We start from the raw sequence: 16,004 nt of genomic DNA, 5'->3' as shown, positions 1-16,004 counted from the left end.
ACTAGGCATCCATGGAGCTTAAAGCCACAAATGGAGTGGAAAAATCTTATTTGATGTTGCGGTTCCCAGAAAATAATAACTAGAGTCTGTGGTTGCAAATAATGCCAGTATTGCAGACCTAGTGGACAGACCGTCAGTGGGGGTGTTAATTTTTACCAAAGATACAATATCTGGTGGGAGAATTGGTGTCAGTTTTTATATCATTCTGTCTGTTTAGCAGACATAGTATTTATTATTCAGACATATCACAAGCTGACCATGCTTCTTGCTTTATGGGTTAAACTGTTCCTGAACTAAAACTTTCCCTGTATACTTCAGGCAGTATGATACCTTTGATCTTTTAAATGTTCAAATTAAAACTTTCTGAATGGGGGTTCCAGGCATGAACTACTGATGGTGACTCCTGTTAGGTCATTACATGCTTTGTAGTGTAGTGCTGGGTGTTACTTGGCTATGTATGTGGATTCTATTCTTATTTTTCTCAATATGGCCAAATCTGGAAAGATACGACAGATTCGCCTGCTCTAGTTTATACTTTCATTTAAGTGTTGATGGTTTATTTTATTGCCTTTCTCCTACTCTTGATGAAAAGTCAGTGCGAAAAAGATTTTAAGAAAGCTTGACAGAGCCTACATCTCACACTCAAATAGAAAACTAAAGTGACTGTTGGGCCATCATCTGGACTTATAAAAATATGATTTTGCATTAGTTTAGTCCGACTTTTATAGGTTTTCATGTTTTCCTTGAGATTTAACCAAGTCTAAACCCTACCGCTAACCCAGTTCTCCTCTATTCATCAGCATACCTGAATGTCATAAGTGATTTGCTCATTCTAATAAGGTGAAAAAAACGTATTGTTGACAGAATTGTAAATGTCATGAATTTGTGATCTACACTTTTGTTTAAGTATGTATTTTGCCATTTAGATTTGAAGAAAGGCTTGGCTGAATACAAGAGAGACCTGCTTTCTCAATTTTCCTTCTAGTTGTGAAATCTGTAAAGCCCAAGCTGATCAATTGTTGCAACATTTAATAGTATAATGCTTAATACTTCAGGTAGTGGAGTTATTTCACCAATGGACATGGAGTAATTGTCTTTCTTCTCTCTCATTCCTACTTCCAGACACTAAATAGGTTTTCCGCAGTCAAAAATGGTAGAGTGTATTTAAGCCTGCTGAAAAGATTGTTAGGAAATAGGTATTTTAGACAGTTCAGGAATGTTTCAGAATTTATGATATGGAAGCTATTATCATACTTCTCACTCTCTAGGTATAATCCAGCTGTATCTTGTAAATGTTTGTACTCTCAGGGCCTGTCATAAATGCACCTAAATAATTGATTTCTTTTGTTCCAAAAGTGTTTTTCCAATATCACATCATGGAGATGAAAAGGAAGCCCATAGCACTTCAATAATTTGTTGGAAAGTTAAGATTTATATATGAAACTATATTTTGGTTGCTCTCCAGTAATCTCATGGTCCAGATGGTCAGGAAGAGGAAAGATTATTAGTGGTGAACACAGCCAGGAAAGTTTCAGGCAGGTGGCAAGAATGTGGATAGCTAACATAGTTTCCCAAAGTATCTGGCTATTTTTTTTTTTTCATAATATTTTATGAAGCCTAAAATAAGAGTTGGTATGTTTCTGCTCATAGAGCAAATAGGCTGTGGGAATGTATTGTTAAACTCATTAATTCATTTAATGGTTGTCTGTTGAAAGCCCACTGTGTATTAGGTATTGTTTTTGGAATATTGTTCTCACTAAATCAACCTCCTGTAATACCACCTAGGTATGGTCAAAATCTGTAATTGCAGGATGAGCTCTGATATTTGAAGTTAGCCTGGACCTCCTAAATCAGATAATGAGATGGTCATTTATGTAAATATTGCTAAATGAAATATGTAATGTCACAAATAACTTGCTTATAAAAAAGTTTTTAAGTATTAGAAATTTACATGTAGTAAATATTTTCTGATTTTGCTTAGGTAAGGTCTTAGAAGAAATGGTTCAAGCAGTCACAAAATCAATAGCTGTTTCATATGAGGCACTGTGATGGGTGCTGGTGGAGTCGTTTTGTATACATTTTCTGCCCAAGGTCTGCTGGAGAATAGACTTTCTCCAGTTTTCATGCTCTCTTTATGGCACTTGTGGGTCCCCTGTGCCAAATATTCTAATACTGGCTTTTCATTTGGGATACACTAGGCAGTTTGGATCTCTGTCTGACTTGTGTCAGAGGTTCCTGTGACTTTGAGCATGAGCAGGCAAGGAAGGGACTGACCATCCTTCAACCCTTAATCCTAAAACCCAATTTACAAGATAATAACTAGAACTATTTTATATCGGCTTTATAGGATTGTTAATTACTATTTTCTTTGTGTTACCTTGTGCTTAGTAAGCTATTAATGCAATACTTTGACATCATTATAAATAAAAGATTAGGGAAAAATGTTAGATATGGGTTTAAAAAGTTAGTAGGCCACTGTCACTAATTAATGAAATATTTAGCATTCCTGGCTGGTTTTGTTTTGTTTTGTTTTGTTTGTTTTTTGTTTGTTTTTTGTTTTTACAAAACAAATGACAAACACGAATATCTTCATTTGGACCAAGAAACATATACTTTTATGGAACCGAAATTATACTTAAAAAGAAAAATCATAGTTTTTTGAAGTCATTTCTCTGAAAAATCAACCAAAGGAAAAAAGGAAACAAAACTTGATAAATTGGGCCAGACTCAGAAAACTGCTACAAGAAGAGTAGTTTTTATTGTGAGGAACCAGACATGTGATTGCTTTTGCATGTTAAAATTTTTCTCTAACATTCTCACTATAATCAATTATTATTGTCCAGAGTCTATAATATAAATAGTATTTATAGTGGAAACAGACCAGAAAACCAAGTAAAGCAGAAAACAGTATTATTAATTTTTGGACAGAGATTCTACAGCACTGAGTTTCCTTACTTGTAATCAAAATCTGATTTGAGGAAACTCCACAATTTACTCTTAGATTAGTAGCTACCGAGGGATGCTTGTGGACTCGCACAGTCATAATTGTAAAATACTGTCTGGGACTTTTAGGGTAAGCCAATGACTATTTTCTGGGTTGACCAAGTGGGAGGTTCTAGTATACCCCTGCCAATCTATAATCAAGTTAATATTTTCATTTATTCCCCAAATGTTGGCAGGCTTCTATGTGCTAGCTGTTTATTTAACCCTTTGGGAAAATTAATGTGTGATCTATACCCTTGTAGAACTTAGGTTAGTAGGAAAATGAACATTAATAGCGTGTTTTATTTTCATTCTTTATTTAAAAAGTTATAGGTATTTATTAAACTTAACAAAAACTAGCAATCTCCTATCTTACCAGTCCCTACCACTTAACTTCCCAGAAAGACCGTTTTGAACTTTTAGCCATTTCTTCCATTTCTTTAAAGTTCATGAGTATCTTGCTACTTCTTGATTTTTCTTTTCAGTTTTAGATATCATCTTTTTACTTCATACTATTGTCACACTATGTCTTGAGTTCATACTATCTTACATGTTTCTTAACACTATTCTCTCAATAGTAAAAGCTTAATTTTGCCAAAATCAATTTTTAATGTTTATATTACAGTGGCTTTGTACATTTTACTCACAGCTCAGCTATTTCATTAATTTTGACTGTGTTGCTTGTATATAACATTGTTTTCCCAGAAGTTAATAATTGCCTTTGAATTTTCTTTTAAAAAAGGAGTATAAATATTTTCTCTTTATACTGACACATCAGGGTATTGATCAGCTCTATTTTCCTTTCTCCGAGGACATTTTCTGGAGCCACTCACCTATTGCTCCGGTCTGGACAAGATCCTCTCTAGGCCTTTCGCACAATTATTGTCCTGGAATAGATATGTGTGTTGTCTTGAGAAATCCATTTGCTTCTTTTCTGTATTGGACCATCTATTTCTAAATTCCATATCTTCTCTTCATTTAGTCCCATGTTTTGTTATTGTGTGTAATCTAACAGCTTCCAAAAAAAAAAAATGCAGGTAAAGGGTTTTTGTTTTTTTTTTTAATTAAAATGTTTGGGAGGAATTGAGTTAGAAATCTGGGGTTAAAGTGTTTCTTATACAGACTTTCAACTACTCTTTCATTTATACCTCTTGTGTTCTCACCTTTAGGAGTACCTACTGCCTCTAATTCCTGTAGCCCAAACTGATTTATCTCTAGGCTTCTTTCTCTTTAGGCATGTTTACATTGCCTTCCATCATCCAAAGTTTTGTTGACATTTTCTTCAGGCTCACCCACAGAGATCTTCAGTGACAGTAGGTGGCCTCCAGAATGATGATGGAATACTTTCTTTATCAAAAATACAAAAATATAATATGCTATTACACACTCCAGTTAAAATCTCTGTATTTGTAAAATGTTTTTCTGTTCAACTTCCTGTTGTCAAAACTGGGTCGTTTTGTAGTATTGATAATTATTTTTGCAGAAGTTAAAACTTCTTAAAAAATTATTCTTACTCTGAGGCCATTAATGTGTTTATCATATTAATCTAAATCTCCCAGGCAATCCTTTAATTTCTGTTTTGGCAACTGAATAAAACCCAATGTGAAGTAATCATAGGGATAGCATTTTAAACCAGCTTAGTTTAATGTAAGCTTAGCAGTTCTGGGAAAAAAAAAAAGAGGGGAAAAAATCTTAGATTGGAATTTTAAATTCTTGAAAACATTCTTTCTTAATAATGTCTGTTGATGTGACTCTTGATTTTTTCTCCGCACTTACCTTTATTATGTGTTTTATGCCAGACTTACTAGACTTCTGGTCTCACAGAATGTTTTCAATGTTAGTATGGATGAAGGAATGGAACAGGGGAGTCTAAAAAAGAAAACATAGGAGGAAAGGTTCAAAGCTTAAGTAAAAATATTTTGTATTCATCTTATTTATTTTGTTAGTATTGTAACAAAACATTTCAACTTTAGTTAATAAATTTATATTAAGTAGACGATATAAAAATTGATGTGAATGAATTTCTCTTTCACAGTCACTATTTGAGACTATGCATGAAGAATATGCCACTGTAACTTCCTGTTATTTTTGGTTTGTGCTTTTAATGTTTCTGAGTACTTGATCTTTTTCCCATGCCACAGCAACATAGGTTCAGATCAAGCAGTGTTTCTCAACTTTTATCTGAAACAGGTCAGCTGGAGATCTCGTTACATGTAGATTCTGGGGTGGGGACTATATTTCTAACAAGTTCTCAAAATGCCGTTCCACCACACTGACTAGCAAAGGTCTAAATTATCTTGGCTATAGGAGGAATACAGAATCTGTCTTTTAAGAATCTGTTACTGTTGAACTTTTAGGAAGAAGTCAGTGGAACACCTTGTGTTACTGGCTGCTACTAAGTACATGTAAGAGTACTAGATTTATTGTGCTTCTTATAGATTTAATATATTTTTCATTATCCTGTTTAGAAGTGATTCTAGTACTATACTTGTATTTATTAATATGTAAGTTTTATATATTAAGTATATAAATTGTATTCCCTTGGTGTCTTTGAAGAAAAAATATTACACTTGACACATGCTTAACTTCAATTCTCAGTACAGTCATTCTCTGACCTATAGCTATTAGTCATTGAGATCCTAATGTATATACTGTTTTGTGCTTATAAAAACATAAAACCACGGAATATATACTAAGTTATAACTAGCTGCATTGTAATGTTTATTCCTCTGCATTTAGATATTAGCAATGATAAAAGGTTAATACTTCTTTTTAAAATTTATTTTCTAAATAGCTCAGTCACTAAAAGAATTTGCAAGACTACTCATCACGGTAGAAGAAGAAAGGAGAAGACTGGTAAGTCTGTTTCCCATTTCTTAAGAATAATGCTTTATTTGGATAAAATAAAAGAAAGAATAGACCCTCTGAATTAGACTTAGCTATACTAAACTTTATAATTTGATACATCCACTAAATGTTGCAGAAAAAAATTGTGTGATTATCAAATTTTGTTAATAAGATAAACCATTTGTATTTATTTCATATATGCAGCAGATGTAAATTGCATTCATTTTGCTTTTCAGTTACTGTTTCTGAGTATTAAAAATATTGAACAAACTACCATTAAGAAATCTATTCTAATTGAGAAAACATCTAAATAAACTTAGTGTTGTAATAAAAACACATTGTAAGTATCAAAGGCCGTTCATAGAAGGAGTAACTAACGTTTTGCCAAGGTGTTAGCAGGAGACTTTTTTTGGAAAGGTCATAGTTCAGTTGGGTCTTGAAGCCTGGGAGAGTTTTGCTGAGCTGAGAAGAAGGGGAAAGCATTCTGGGTTGATGGATTAATTTATGCAACAGTATCAATGCTCAGTTATTAGTAATAGATTTATCTATTCACAAATATAATTTCATGCCCCTTGTGTTTAAATTTCTGTGAAGGCCCCCTGTCTATGACCCAGTCTTCTCATTTGTATATGGGAAAAATAGTTTGATGTACCTACCCCACAAGATTCTTGTAAAGCATTTGTAGCAGCACCTGGCACATAGTAGTGTTGATGGTGATGAAGATATTGTCAGTTACACTGAGAGTTATAGACTTGGTTAAAACATCAGCTTTGCTATCATTATACTTTATCCTGCTGGGGAATTATATATACACATAAATAAATGCAAGTGTGGACTAAATGTGCTAGACATGCAGCACAGTTTGGTGTTGTTTTGTTGAATGGATAAGGAAGAGCAACTTGAGGAGTGTACCTTTAAGGTGACCTTGACTCACAGGAACCATTACCTGAGCCAGGGAAGGATCACACATCTAGGATGTGGCAGTCATATAAATGAGCCTGAGCAGACGCTACAACGTGGGGGAAAGTACTATATATATTTGTAGAATAAGGCAGTTGGTTTTCCGAAGGTATTAGTAGAAGATCGTTTGGTAATTTTAGCCATATGTGGGGATAAAGAGCTGAGCTAAGAAGTTGTGTTTGTTATAGGCAATGGGATAATTGCTAGAAGTTTTGAATAGAAAATGAGAGGGTCGATATGGGAGTTAGGAGAGATTTAGTGGCCAGTAAGGTGGGGAAGAAATACTGGGGAGACGGGTGACCCTATTTTCTTATGAAACATCAGCCTACCATAGGTCTGGTCCTAGTATCATAGAGACAGCCATTCAGTGGGACTTGTACTATATATATATATATATATATATATATATATATATATATATAGAGAGAGAAGATGATTATATTAATATCATCATCATCATCATCATCTATTGTTGCACTATATACAATGCAGGTATGTATTTATTGGTTATATTTTACATATACATATATGGCCAACACATATATTTATTATATGTCATTATTTTGATACATACATACACATATACATATACTCCAGATATTGCTGACATATACATACGACATATATATATACAATATTACATATGATGTATATATATACGGTGTGTGTGTGTGTGTGTGTGTGTGTGTGTGTGTGTCTCCATGGGGAGACGTGGGTAGTATGTGTACTTATGGCCCAGAAGAGGAACTGATGACAGAAATGGGGAAAGAGTGGTTAGAGATATATAAAAATAGAGTTGGAAATGGATTGAATGAGGCTGATTTAAACCCCGTGCAGAAGAGCAATAAGCCAACTAGCATGGGCTATAATTTTAGAGGATGTATTCATTTGAAGAATATGGAAAAGTGTGTTGCAGGAGATAAAAGAGCTAACGGAATGTTTTTACAGCACTGAGGAGACTTGTAGGCACCAGCAGGAAAGCTCTCCTTCTGAGCTGGGAGAAAAGGAAGAGAGGATTGGTTAAACAACAGAACATTGTACAGTATAAAGGGGTTAGTTGGACAGGTGGATGATAATAGTGTTGGGAAGGAGTGGTTATCTGCTGTGAGAGGAGTTGGTAGATATAGTTTAGAATGGCCAGGAGCTGGTTATACAAGAGAAAAGGGACTACTGGTCAGCAATAAAGAGCCACTGAAGTTAGACATTCTAAATACATCAAGAAAAGAGTAATTACGATGCTTTCATAAATTTTTCTCGTAATACTCAGAGCCTTGAACTGTGAGCAGTAAGAAGAGTTGGAAAGACAGATTCACATTGGTGGTTGGCACAGAAAACATGGTGCTGGATTAAAGGGACATGGATTTGTGAAATATGAAAATGGGTCCTGACTGAGTATAGCAATAGCTGAGGCAGGACAGTGCTGATATCCTTAGAAAGCAGAGGGCAGGCATAACTACTTAGTTATGTTTAAGGTTCACGAGGGACAAAGGAGATTCTAAGAGAGGACACGGAAGTTGTGATTAGAAGTAGGAGTTGAAACATATTGAACTTGGCAGTGGAGTTGGTCCAGATAGTGAAGTTAAGATGTGGCTGAGCAGGAAGTCAGACCTCAGAAATCAAGAAGGCTGAGCTCAGAGGTTTCGATGTTTTATGAGCAGGATCTTGAGACATCCAATATAATGACAGGCTAAAAGACAAAGACCAAGGAGAAGAAATGGCTGAAGAATGAGTTAGTGTCTTATAAGCAATAGAGATGGAGATTGGACCATCAGCTGATAGTGTTTCAAAGATCATCAGCCATGTTTCTCATGTTGGGGCAAGGAGGAAATTCTACATCCATGAGTGAAGTCATATTGTGGGTTTTGATTGCTTTTCCTGTCATTTCAGAGAAGGTCTGAAGTAAAGAATGCAATATAATGAAGAAAAATCTCTATAGATAAAAGCCTAACGGATTGCATTTTTACAAAGATTCTATAGAAGTAGTCATTAAATACAACTTTGAATATTGGAGTGATTAACCGACACTTCTAGTCACATGATGTTACTACAACTGAAGGTATAGCTGGTAGCAGATTTTGTGCGAAGATGTACTGAAGAATTTGTGTTTTAAAAATTAGTGCTTCATTTAGGAAGTAGAATATTTTAAGTACATACTGGGGAAGTGTAAAGAAGTTCTCTAATTCATTATAAAGACATTTAATCATTTTATTTTTTTCAGTGATAAATTTTGGCTTATTATATATTAATTGAATTTGACCAAAACCTAAGTATATTGACCACAACAGTGACTAACATAGAAAAAAGCTCAAGAAGATGAAAGAAGACACTTAACAGTTTAAACAAATGTTCTAGTTTCCAAAGATTTACCATACCTAGTAAGATGAACATATCCTCTGGCTATTTGCAGAAAAAGAGCCCAAAGGTACATCAACTTTTTTTTTTTTTTTTTTTTTAGAAATGGGACTTTTAGCTTTTTATTAACTTTAAGTATTGCTTGTTGTTTGTTTAAAAAACTCTGCTAAAGCCAACTAAAAATGTACAATTTTAATACAACAAAAAGGTGACTCAGAGAAAGTAATAGGAAATATTTGTTTCAGAAACTTTTAAGCGTATAAGTTATCCTGTCTCATACTTCTTGCTGGAAAAAACATCTTCCATGATGCAGCATTTTCCAAGATGGTGATTGATACCTGCCATCATGTGGCTATGCCAGAACAGCCTTTTAAGGACACAAATACTGGAAATAATTGAATAGCTCTTTATAATGGCCTTAGTTAAATGCTTAGTACTTAGTTAGGATATGGTATTGACTAGTGACATAGGTTTTTTAAAGTACATCTTTATTGGAAATGTTAGAATTTTTCCCCACAGAATGCAGCACTTCAATGATTTTGATTAGGTACGTCTTAGATGAAATGTCCTGGTAGAAAGATTCTGAGACTGTCCGCAGTGCAAAGAGGGGTTTCTAAGCCATATAAACTCTGTGGGAAGGTCTCTTCTGTTTCCATGCCACCGTAGAACCTCTCTTATTTGACCTCAGATCACAGCTGACTTGGCTGAGCAGACTGTTCAAAATTAATTAAATACTAACATACCAAGAGAATACTCTTGGGAAGCATGAAATGCTCAAATGAGGCCTTCTGGAAGAGATCTTGGTCACTTTTTCTTTGTTATTTGTATTGAAATACTGAGCTTGACTTTCTTGTGTCCAGGCCGTTGGACTTGACATTTCCTCTCCCTGAGTCCCTGGAACCATACTCTATCCCTCAATCCTCCCTTCTCCATATCCTCCCTCTTGTTTCTTTTCTTCAGCCCCAGGGGTATTTGTTTCTCCTGATGTCACTACAGACTTCTTTTGCATTTGTAATTTCCTCTGCCTTGAACATCCTGATCCATGTCTTCTCATTGGCTGCATCTTATCATTCAGACTTTACCCCATGCATCTCCCCCAGGGGTCTGCATTTCACATACAGCCTAAATTAGTCCCTTTAGTTTTTATATGTTGTGACAGAAATACTTGTGCATGCAGCTTGCATTCTGCTAGGGAAAAACAGACATTAAACAAATTATTTCTCATGGTGCTAAGTACTAAAAGAAAAACAATGCAGCTGGTAGATGTTGCCATTTATTGAATTGAAGATGGGAGAAGAAATATTTAAACTTTGAATACATTTTGCTGCCTACTGGATATCTAAGTAGCCCTGTCTAGGGAGCAGCTGGATATGTGGATCCAGAGTTCAGGGCAGCAGATGGTATGAGAGATGAAAATTTAGAAGTTGACAACATGTAGAGGGTATTTAAAGCTATGGGAATGTATGAAATCACCCAGTGTGTAGACAGAAGAGAAAAGGTGGGACGATTGAGCCCTGGATGCATTGAGTTCAGAGTTTGGTCAGATGAGGTAAAATAAAGGAGATTTAGATCAGTAGGAGAACCTGGAGAAAGCTGTTTGTACAGCTTATTCAATGTCCCATTTATTCACTTGGCTATAGTAGGGATGTAGGACAATAATAAATAGAAACTTAAAGGATGTGGACCCAGTGTCTGCAGAGTTCTTCAGGAAAGAGGGTCTAAATTATCTGATCCACTCTATATTACTCCTCTGCCCCTGCTTGGAGGCCTCTCACTTTCTGGGTCCTTTCAGTCCTTAACCTTGGGTGTGCGTGTGGGGGGGAGGGGCAATGTAAATTTTTTTTTAGCTATATCTTTATCATCTTTAAACGGGCACATATTTCAGCAAAAATTTAATCCATCAATCCATTGACAATTCTGACATTAAATTTTGGCATATGAGAGCCAATAATGTTAGTAAACCTATTTTAAGTCTCTCCCCCTCTTCTTGAACAAGGATTCATGAAATTAGAGAATATTTTAAATATTGAGAAAATTGCATATCTCTATTTACCTTGAAAGATTTTCCTTGTTTAATCTTTGCCATACATTTTTTCAATGCATATATAGCATTAGTAGGTGATACTGATTAATCTGAGCTTGTGGCATTGATATTGTTACACACTTAAGTCTGATAATCCATGAAGTAATCTAGTTTCTTTTCTTGTTTCAAATAAATGAAGCATGATATGTTAACATTCCACCTGCATTAGTATGGGTTATATTTTTGGTATGTGTTAGATTAAAGAAACAAACTTTAGGTATGCTGGCTTACATACTAACAATGTATTTTTTTTTTGTATATTGTGATTGCCCCTGAAATTAAAAAATAAACCATCTCAGTCTACAGCCATGCCACCCTGAACAAGCCCAGTCCCGTCTGATCTTGGAAGCTAAGCAGGGTCAGGCCTGGTTAGTACTTAGATGGGAGACCACCTAGGAAGACCAGGTGTTGTAGGCGTAAAAAATTAAAAACTGAAAAATTAAAAACAAACAAACAAACAAATAAATAAATAAATAAAATAAACCATCTCAATGTACAAAGTTCGGATTTTTACATTATTGAATTGTAGAGGCTACTCATGATTTTTCCGATTTCCAATTATCTGGTGGAATATTAAGGTAGAATTGAGAGGTGGCAGATCATGCAATTCATCGTGACCATGACCACAGTGGATTTTATTTTTTATGGAACCCATTTGCATTTTTTAAATTGTGCAAAATGCTTTTATATACATTTTTATTTGATCGTTACAACAATCTGAAACTGAGCTCAGACTGTACATGAATTATCAAGGTAATAGATGCAACTAGTAAGTGACAGCTGAATATGCAGGACTCAGTGTCGGGTCTTTGGAAGGACTTTCAGCTCACTGTTCTGTTAGATCCTGTGTCTTTCCTTTTTTATTTAAATTTTAAACTCTGAGAGGGTAGATGCCTGATCTCTCCTGTATTTTTTTTCTCTTGTATATATTTGGTGTTCAGAAAACCATCTTGGTTGTCCAAAATTTAGTATAGTATTTAGTCGTGCATACAGAAAAAGCACAGGTGGTTGTTGAGAGTTATAACATCTTCCTATTTATCATTTCTTAGTTTGACTTAGTTCATTATGGTTAAGTCTAATAGAGAAATAAACTTTCTTTGAATAAAATTCATTAATATAGCATGAAGGACATGAATAGGGTAATACTAGGATTTCAGAAAATACTTCAAAGTGTTCATATTTGTGAACTTTTGTCTTTGATTCTAGAACTGAAAAAGGACCCTTCATATTAAATAACTAGAAATATCTGTCAAAATTCTAAAAATGTCTCAGAATAGATATGATATAATAGTGAGACAGTGAAGCCTAGCCCGGCCATTTGCCTTTTAATGATTTTGCTGCTCATTAATCTTCTACCCAAGACTTCTACCCAAGACTGTAAAGAAAGGCAAAAAAAAAAAAAAAAAAAAAAAAAAGATAAAACCTGAGACTCAGTTGTCATGCTTCTTAGCTGTTGCAAAAGAATACTTGGAAAGAAGTTTGTACTTTCCTTAGTAAAAACAAGGTTTGTATGCTTTTGGAAGGTCTGCTCTCATGGCTAGCAATTAGCAGAGGGAATTGAGTCAGCACTAATTGTAAAATATGTTTATGTTTTGGTATACTGGTTACCTTAACATTTGGACATGAAATTTTTTTCTTTTGATGGACCCCATTCTCACAGCTGATATTTCATGGGTATATATCAAATTGCTTAATTTAAAGATTTGTAAATGCATACGTGACAATAAACATCTGCTCTTTATATTTTCCTGTTTGCCAAGACCCCTTTATTTTAAGATTAACCTTGACTGTACAGAAGAATTTAAAGAGCATTTTCCACCAGAAAAATCGTAGTGCTATTTTAAAAGCAATTTAAAATAGGATACTTGAATAAAGAACTTTCACATTATTTTGATTTTTTTTCCTGTCATCCCCCCTGACCAGTAGAGGCTCATCTTTTCAGGCAAACAGCTGGAGGATGGCTGCACTCTTTCTGATTACAACATTTAGAAAGAATCGACCCTGCACCTGGTCCTGTGTCTGAGGGATGGCTGTTAATTCTTTAGTCTTGCGTTCATAGTGCCCAACGATGGCATTACTCTGCACTCTAGCCACTCGCCCCAATTTAAGTTTAGAAATTACCAGTTTCAGTAATATCTGAACCTGTTGAAAGTGTTAATAAAGGTTTCGTTGCATGGTAAAAAGAAAAAAAAAAACTATATTGAAATAAACTATATTGAAATGCCCTTTTTAGTTTGCTTCTTTGGTATGAATCTTTGGATGCTAAGGTTTTTGTAGTTTATGTCTACAAATATTCACATGAGCAGCAGTAGCCTGCTACTGAACACAGCTTTCTATCTCTTTCTTTCCATCTCTAGTTCTTTTATCTCCCTTTCTTTGCCATTTATTCCAGTTGTATAGGCTTTACTTTGGAGTCTTATAATTGTACATAATATTGAAATCTTTACAATTTTACCTTTGCATTTTCAAATATACATTTATTCTATGGTGTCGGCCATCATTTTTAATTGGTACAGTGGAGGATGTTCTAATCTTTACTACATTTATAAACCATGCTTTGATGGATTTTTATGTTTTTTTTTATAGTAAGCACAAAGATGCTTTGATATCATAAAGATTATTTATATATAATCTATATAAATAATCTTTATATATACACAGTCATTATGTAATCATCCCGCAAAAGTTTTTAAAGACCTAGGTGGGGCAGTTAATTTTAAAGGGCAGAGAAAATAAACATAAGTAGACATAAGGTAAACTAGATAAATAGCAGTAAAAGATATTATGAAAGCTTTTAAATAATGTAACAAAGCTATGGATGGTTGGAAAATATCAACTGATCAACTAGATATTCAGAAATAAGAGGCCAAGATATTCTTCAGTGAGCAAAAGGTTTTTGTCTTTATGATTAAACCATGGTCATACTGTTCATGCACTGCTGAAGAAATTGCAAATTTAATTACTATCAGGATAAGGGAATTAACTTTTTAAATTATACTTTTTAAAAAGTTTTGAGATAATTATAAATTCACATACAATTTTAAGGGATAATACAGAATATCCTGTGTATAACTTACCCAGTTTCTCCCAATGGTAACATTTTACTTTAGTTGTAATACTAATTAATATTAACAAATTATTCATAAACTTACTAAAGTCTTAACTCTTAGTGGATTCTTATCAAGATACCATGTGTTAATTCACCATGTGATTTGTTGTTTGTTGGTCACCAGAACATTCATTTGCAAGGCAAACAGAAAATTGATTGGAAAGACAGGGAGGCATCTCACGTATCTGTTGGGAGGGCCATAGTGCCTATGGGATTGAGGAATAGCCAGAATCAAGAACTCTGAGGCCTCTAAGAGGCTTTTTGTCTCTGTTTTTTATTTGCTTATCCCTTCATTCTCTTCGTTGGCTTTTTCCACTTGGCGAGTCATAAACATTGACACCATACTTGATAGAAATTGTTTCTGGAGGGGACCTGTCTATTTTCCCATGGTAAACTTAAAAAACAAAAACAAAAAATAAACAAACAAAACTCTGAAAAGGGCTCTGATTGACCCAGCAAAGGTTACTTAAAGATCCTTGACCCATCACCCAAGACTATGGAGGACAAAGTATGTTGCTTGTGTTTCTCTGAATAGCAGCACATTTTATAGAAACAAGGGAATTACTATGATTTGGATAATCATCACAACTCTTGTCTATTATAGTATGGTAATGGCCTTAAGAAATTTCCAGTTAACATTGTCATTTGAACAGAAGACTATGATGGTGAGTTGTCTGAAATTTTACAGGAGTTAGAAAATGTTATATTCATTTATCAAACATTAGAAACATTCACTTTATAAAAATCAGGAATTAGACAAGGATGTGTGCTATTAGTGCTTAAATTTAATATTGTTTTGGAGGTTCTCTGGTCTATGGAGTAAAATAAAACCAGAGGCGTAAAAGATCTAAGACATAATTTTCTCCTATATAAAATCCTAAATAAACTACAGAGTACTTATTAGAAATAATAAATCTAGGCAGGTTGGTATATATTAATAAATTTATATATACCACCTCAAAAAATTGTAACAAAAAAATAAGGTACTTAAGAATAACTCGGAAAAAAAACGTGCAGGGCTTTTATATGTAAAATTATAATGCTTCATTTTAAAATATTAAAGGAGAACTAAATAGAAAAACAATAGTGAGTCAGTTAAAAAGAATGATTTAACCGACATTCTTCTTTTCCCCCAACTATACTAGACAAGAGAATTTACTGTAACAGTCTAGCTTACAGCAATTTGATTAACTTTTTACTAGTGTAGTGGTAAACCACACGCTGCTCCCGAAGATAATGTATTTCCCTTTTTTACTTGGAAAATACAGTTACCCTGTGAAGACCTTACTTGAACCATATTTCCACACTTTCTGCCAAACCTTTGGGTCTTTACAATATTTTCAGTAGAAACACTGCTGTCTGAAAAACTGATGTACTCTTCATGTGTATAACCATATCTAACAACCTTGGTGGCAGAAAAGTGTTCTACATAGTAATTACTGTGTTTCTATTTAAATCTCTCATGGCAAAATAAATTATCCCCACTGATCTGAGACTTTTAATTTTGTTCACTTTATATTTCACCCACAGTATAATTTCTGCTCATCACACATAACAGAATACTATTTAAGGGATGCAAATAAATGTATTTTCTGTAGTCAGCATGAAGCCAGAACACAAAGTTGGGACAGCCTTGATTACAATTAATTGTTAACATCAAGTGAAGCCCTG

At 34.2% G+C, this 16,004-nt stretch overlaps 1 protein-coding gene and 1 pseudogene across 4 annotated transcripts in view; both read left to right on the top strand.

The window, feature by feature from the left end:
- The window catches only part of ARHGAP42 (Rho GTPase activating protein 42), a 229,197-nt gene that overhangs the window by 74,496 nt on the left and 138,697 nt on the right, over positions 1 to 16,004 (top strand). For all 4 annotated transcript variants that reach the window (XM_039881976.1, XM_039881978.1, XM_039881977.1 and 1 more), the window contains exon 3: positions 5,777 to 5,838. In XM_039881976.1, coding sequence (XP_039737910.1) covers positions 5,777 to 5,838 — 62 coding nt within the window. The remainder of the gene's footprint in view (positions 1 to 5,776; positions 5,839 to 16,004) is intronic.
- Positions 11,523 to 11,641, top strand: LOC120618134 (uncharacterized; annotated as a pseudogene).

Source organism: Pteropus medius, unplaced genomic scaffold, assembly GCF_902729225.1.
Source record: "Pteropus medius unplaced genomic scaffold, Ma_sr-lr_union100, whole genome shotgun sequence".
NCBI lineage: Eukaryota > Metazoa > Chordata > Mammalia > Chiroptera > Pteropodidae > Pteropus > Pteropus medius.
The sequence above is the reverse complement of the archived record's forward strand: the minus strand, read 5'-3'. Positions and strand labels throughout refer to the sequence as shown.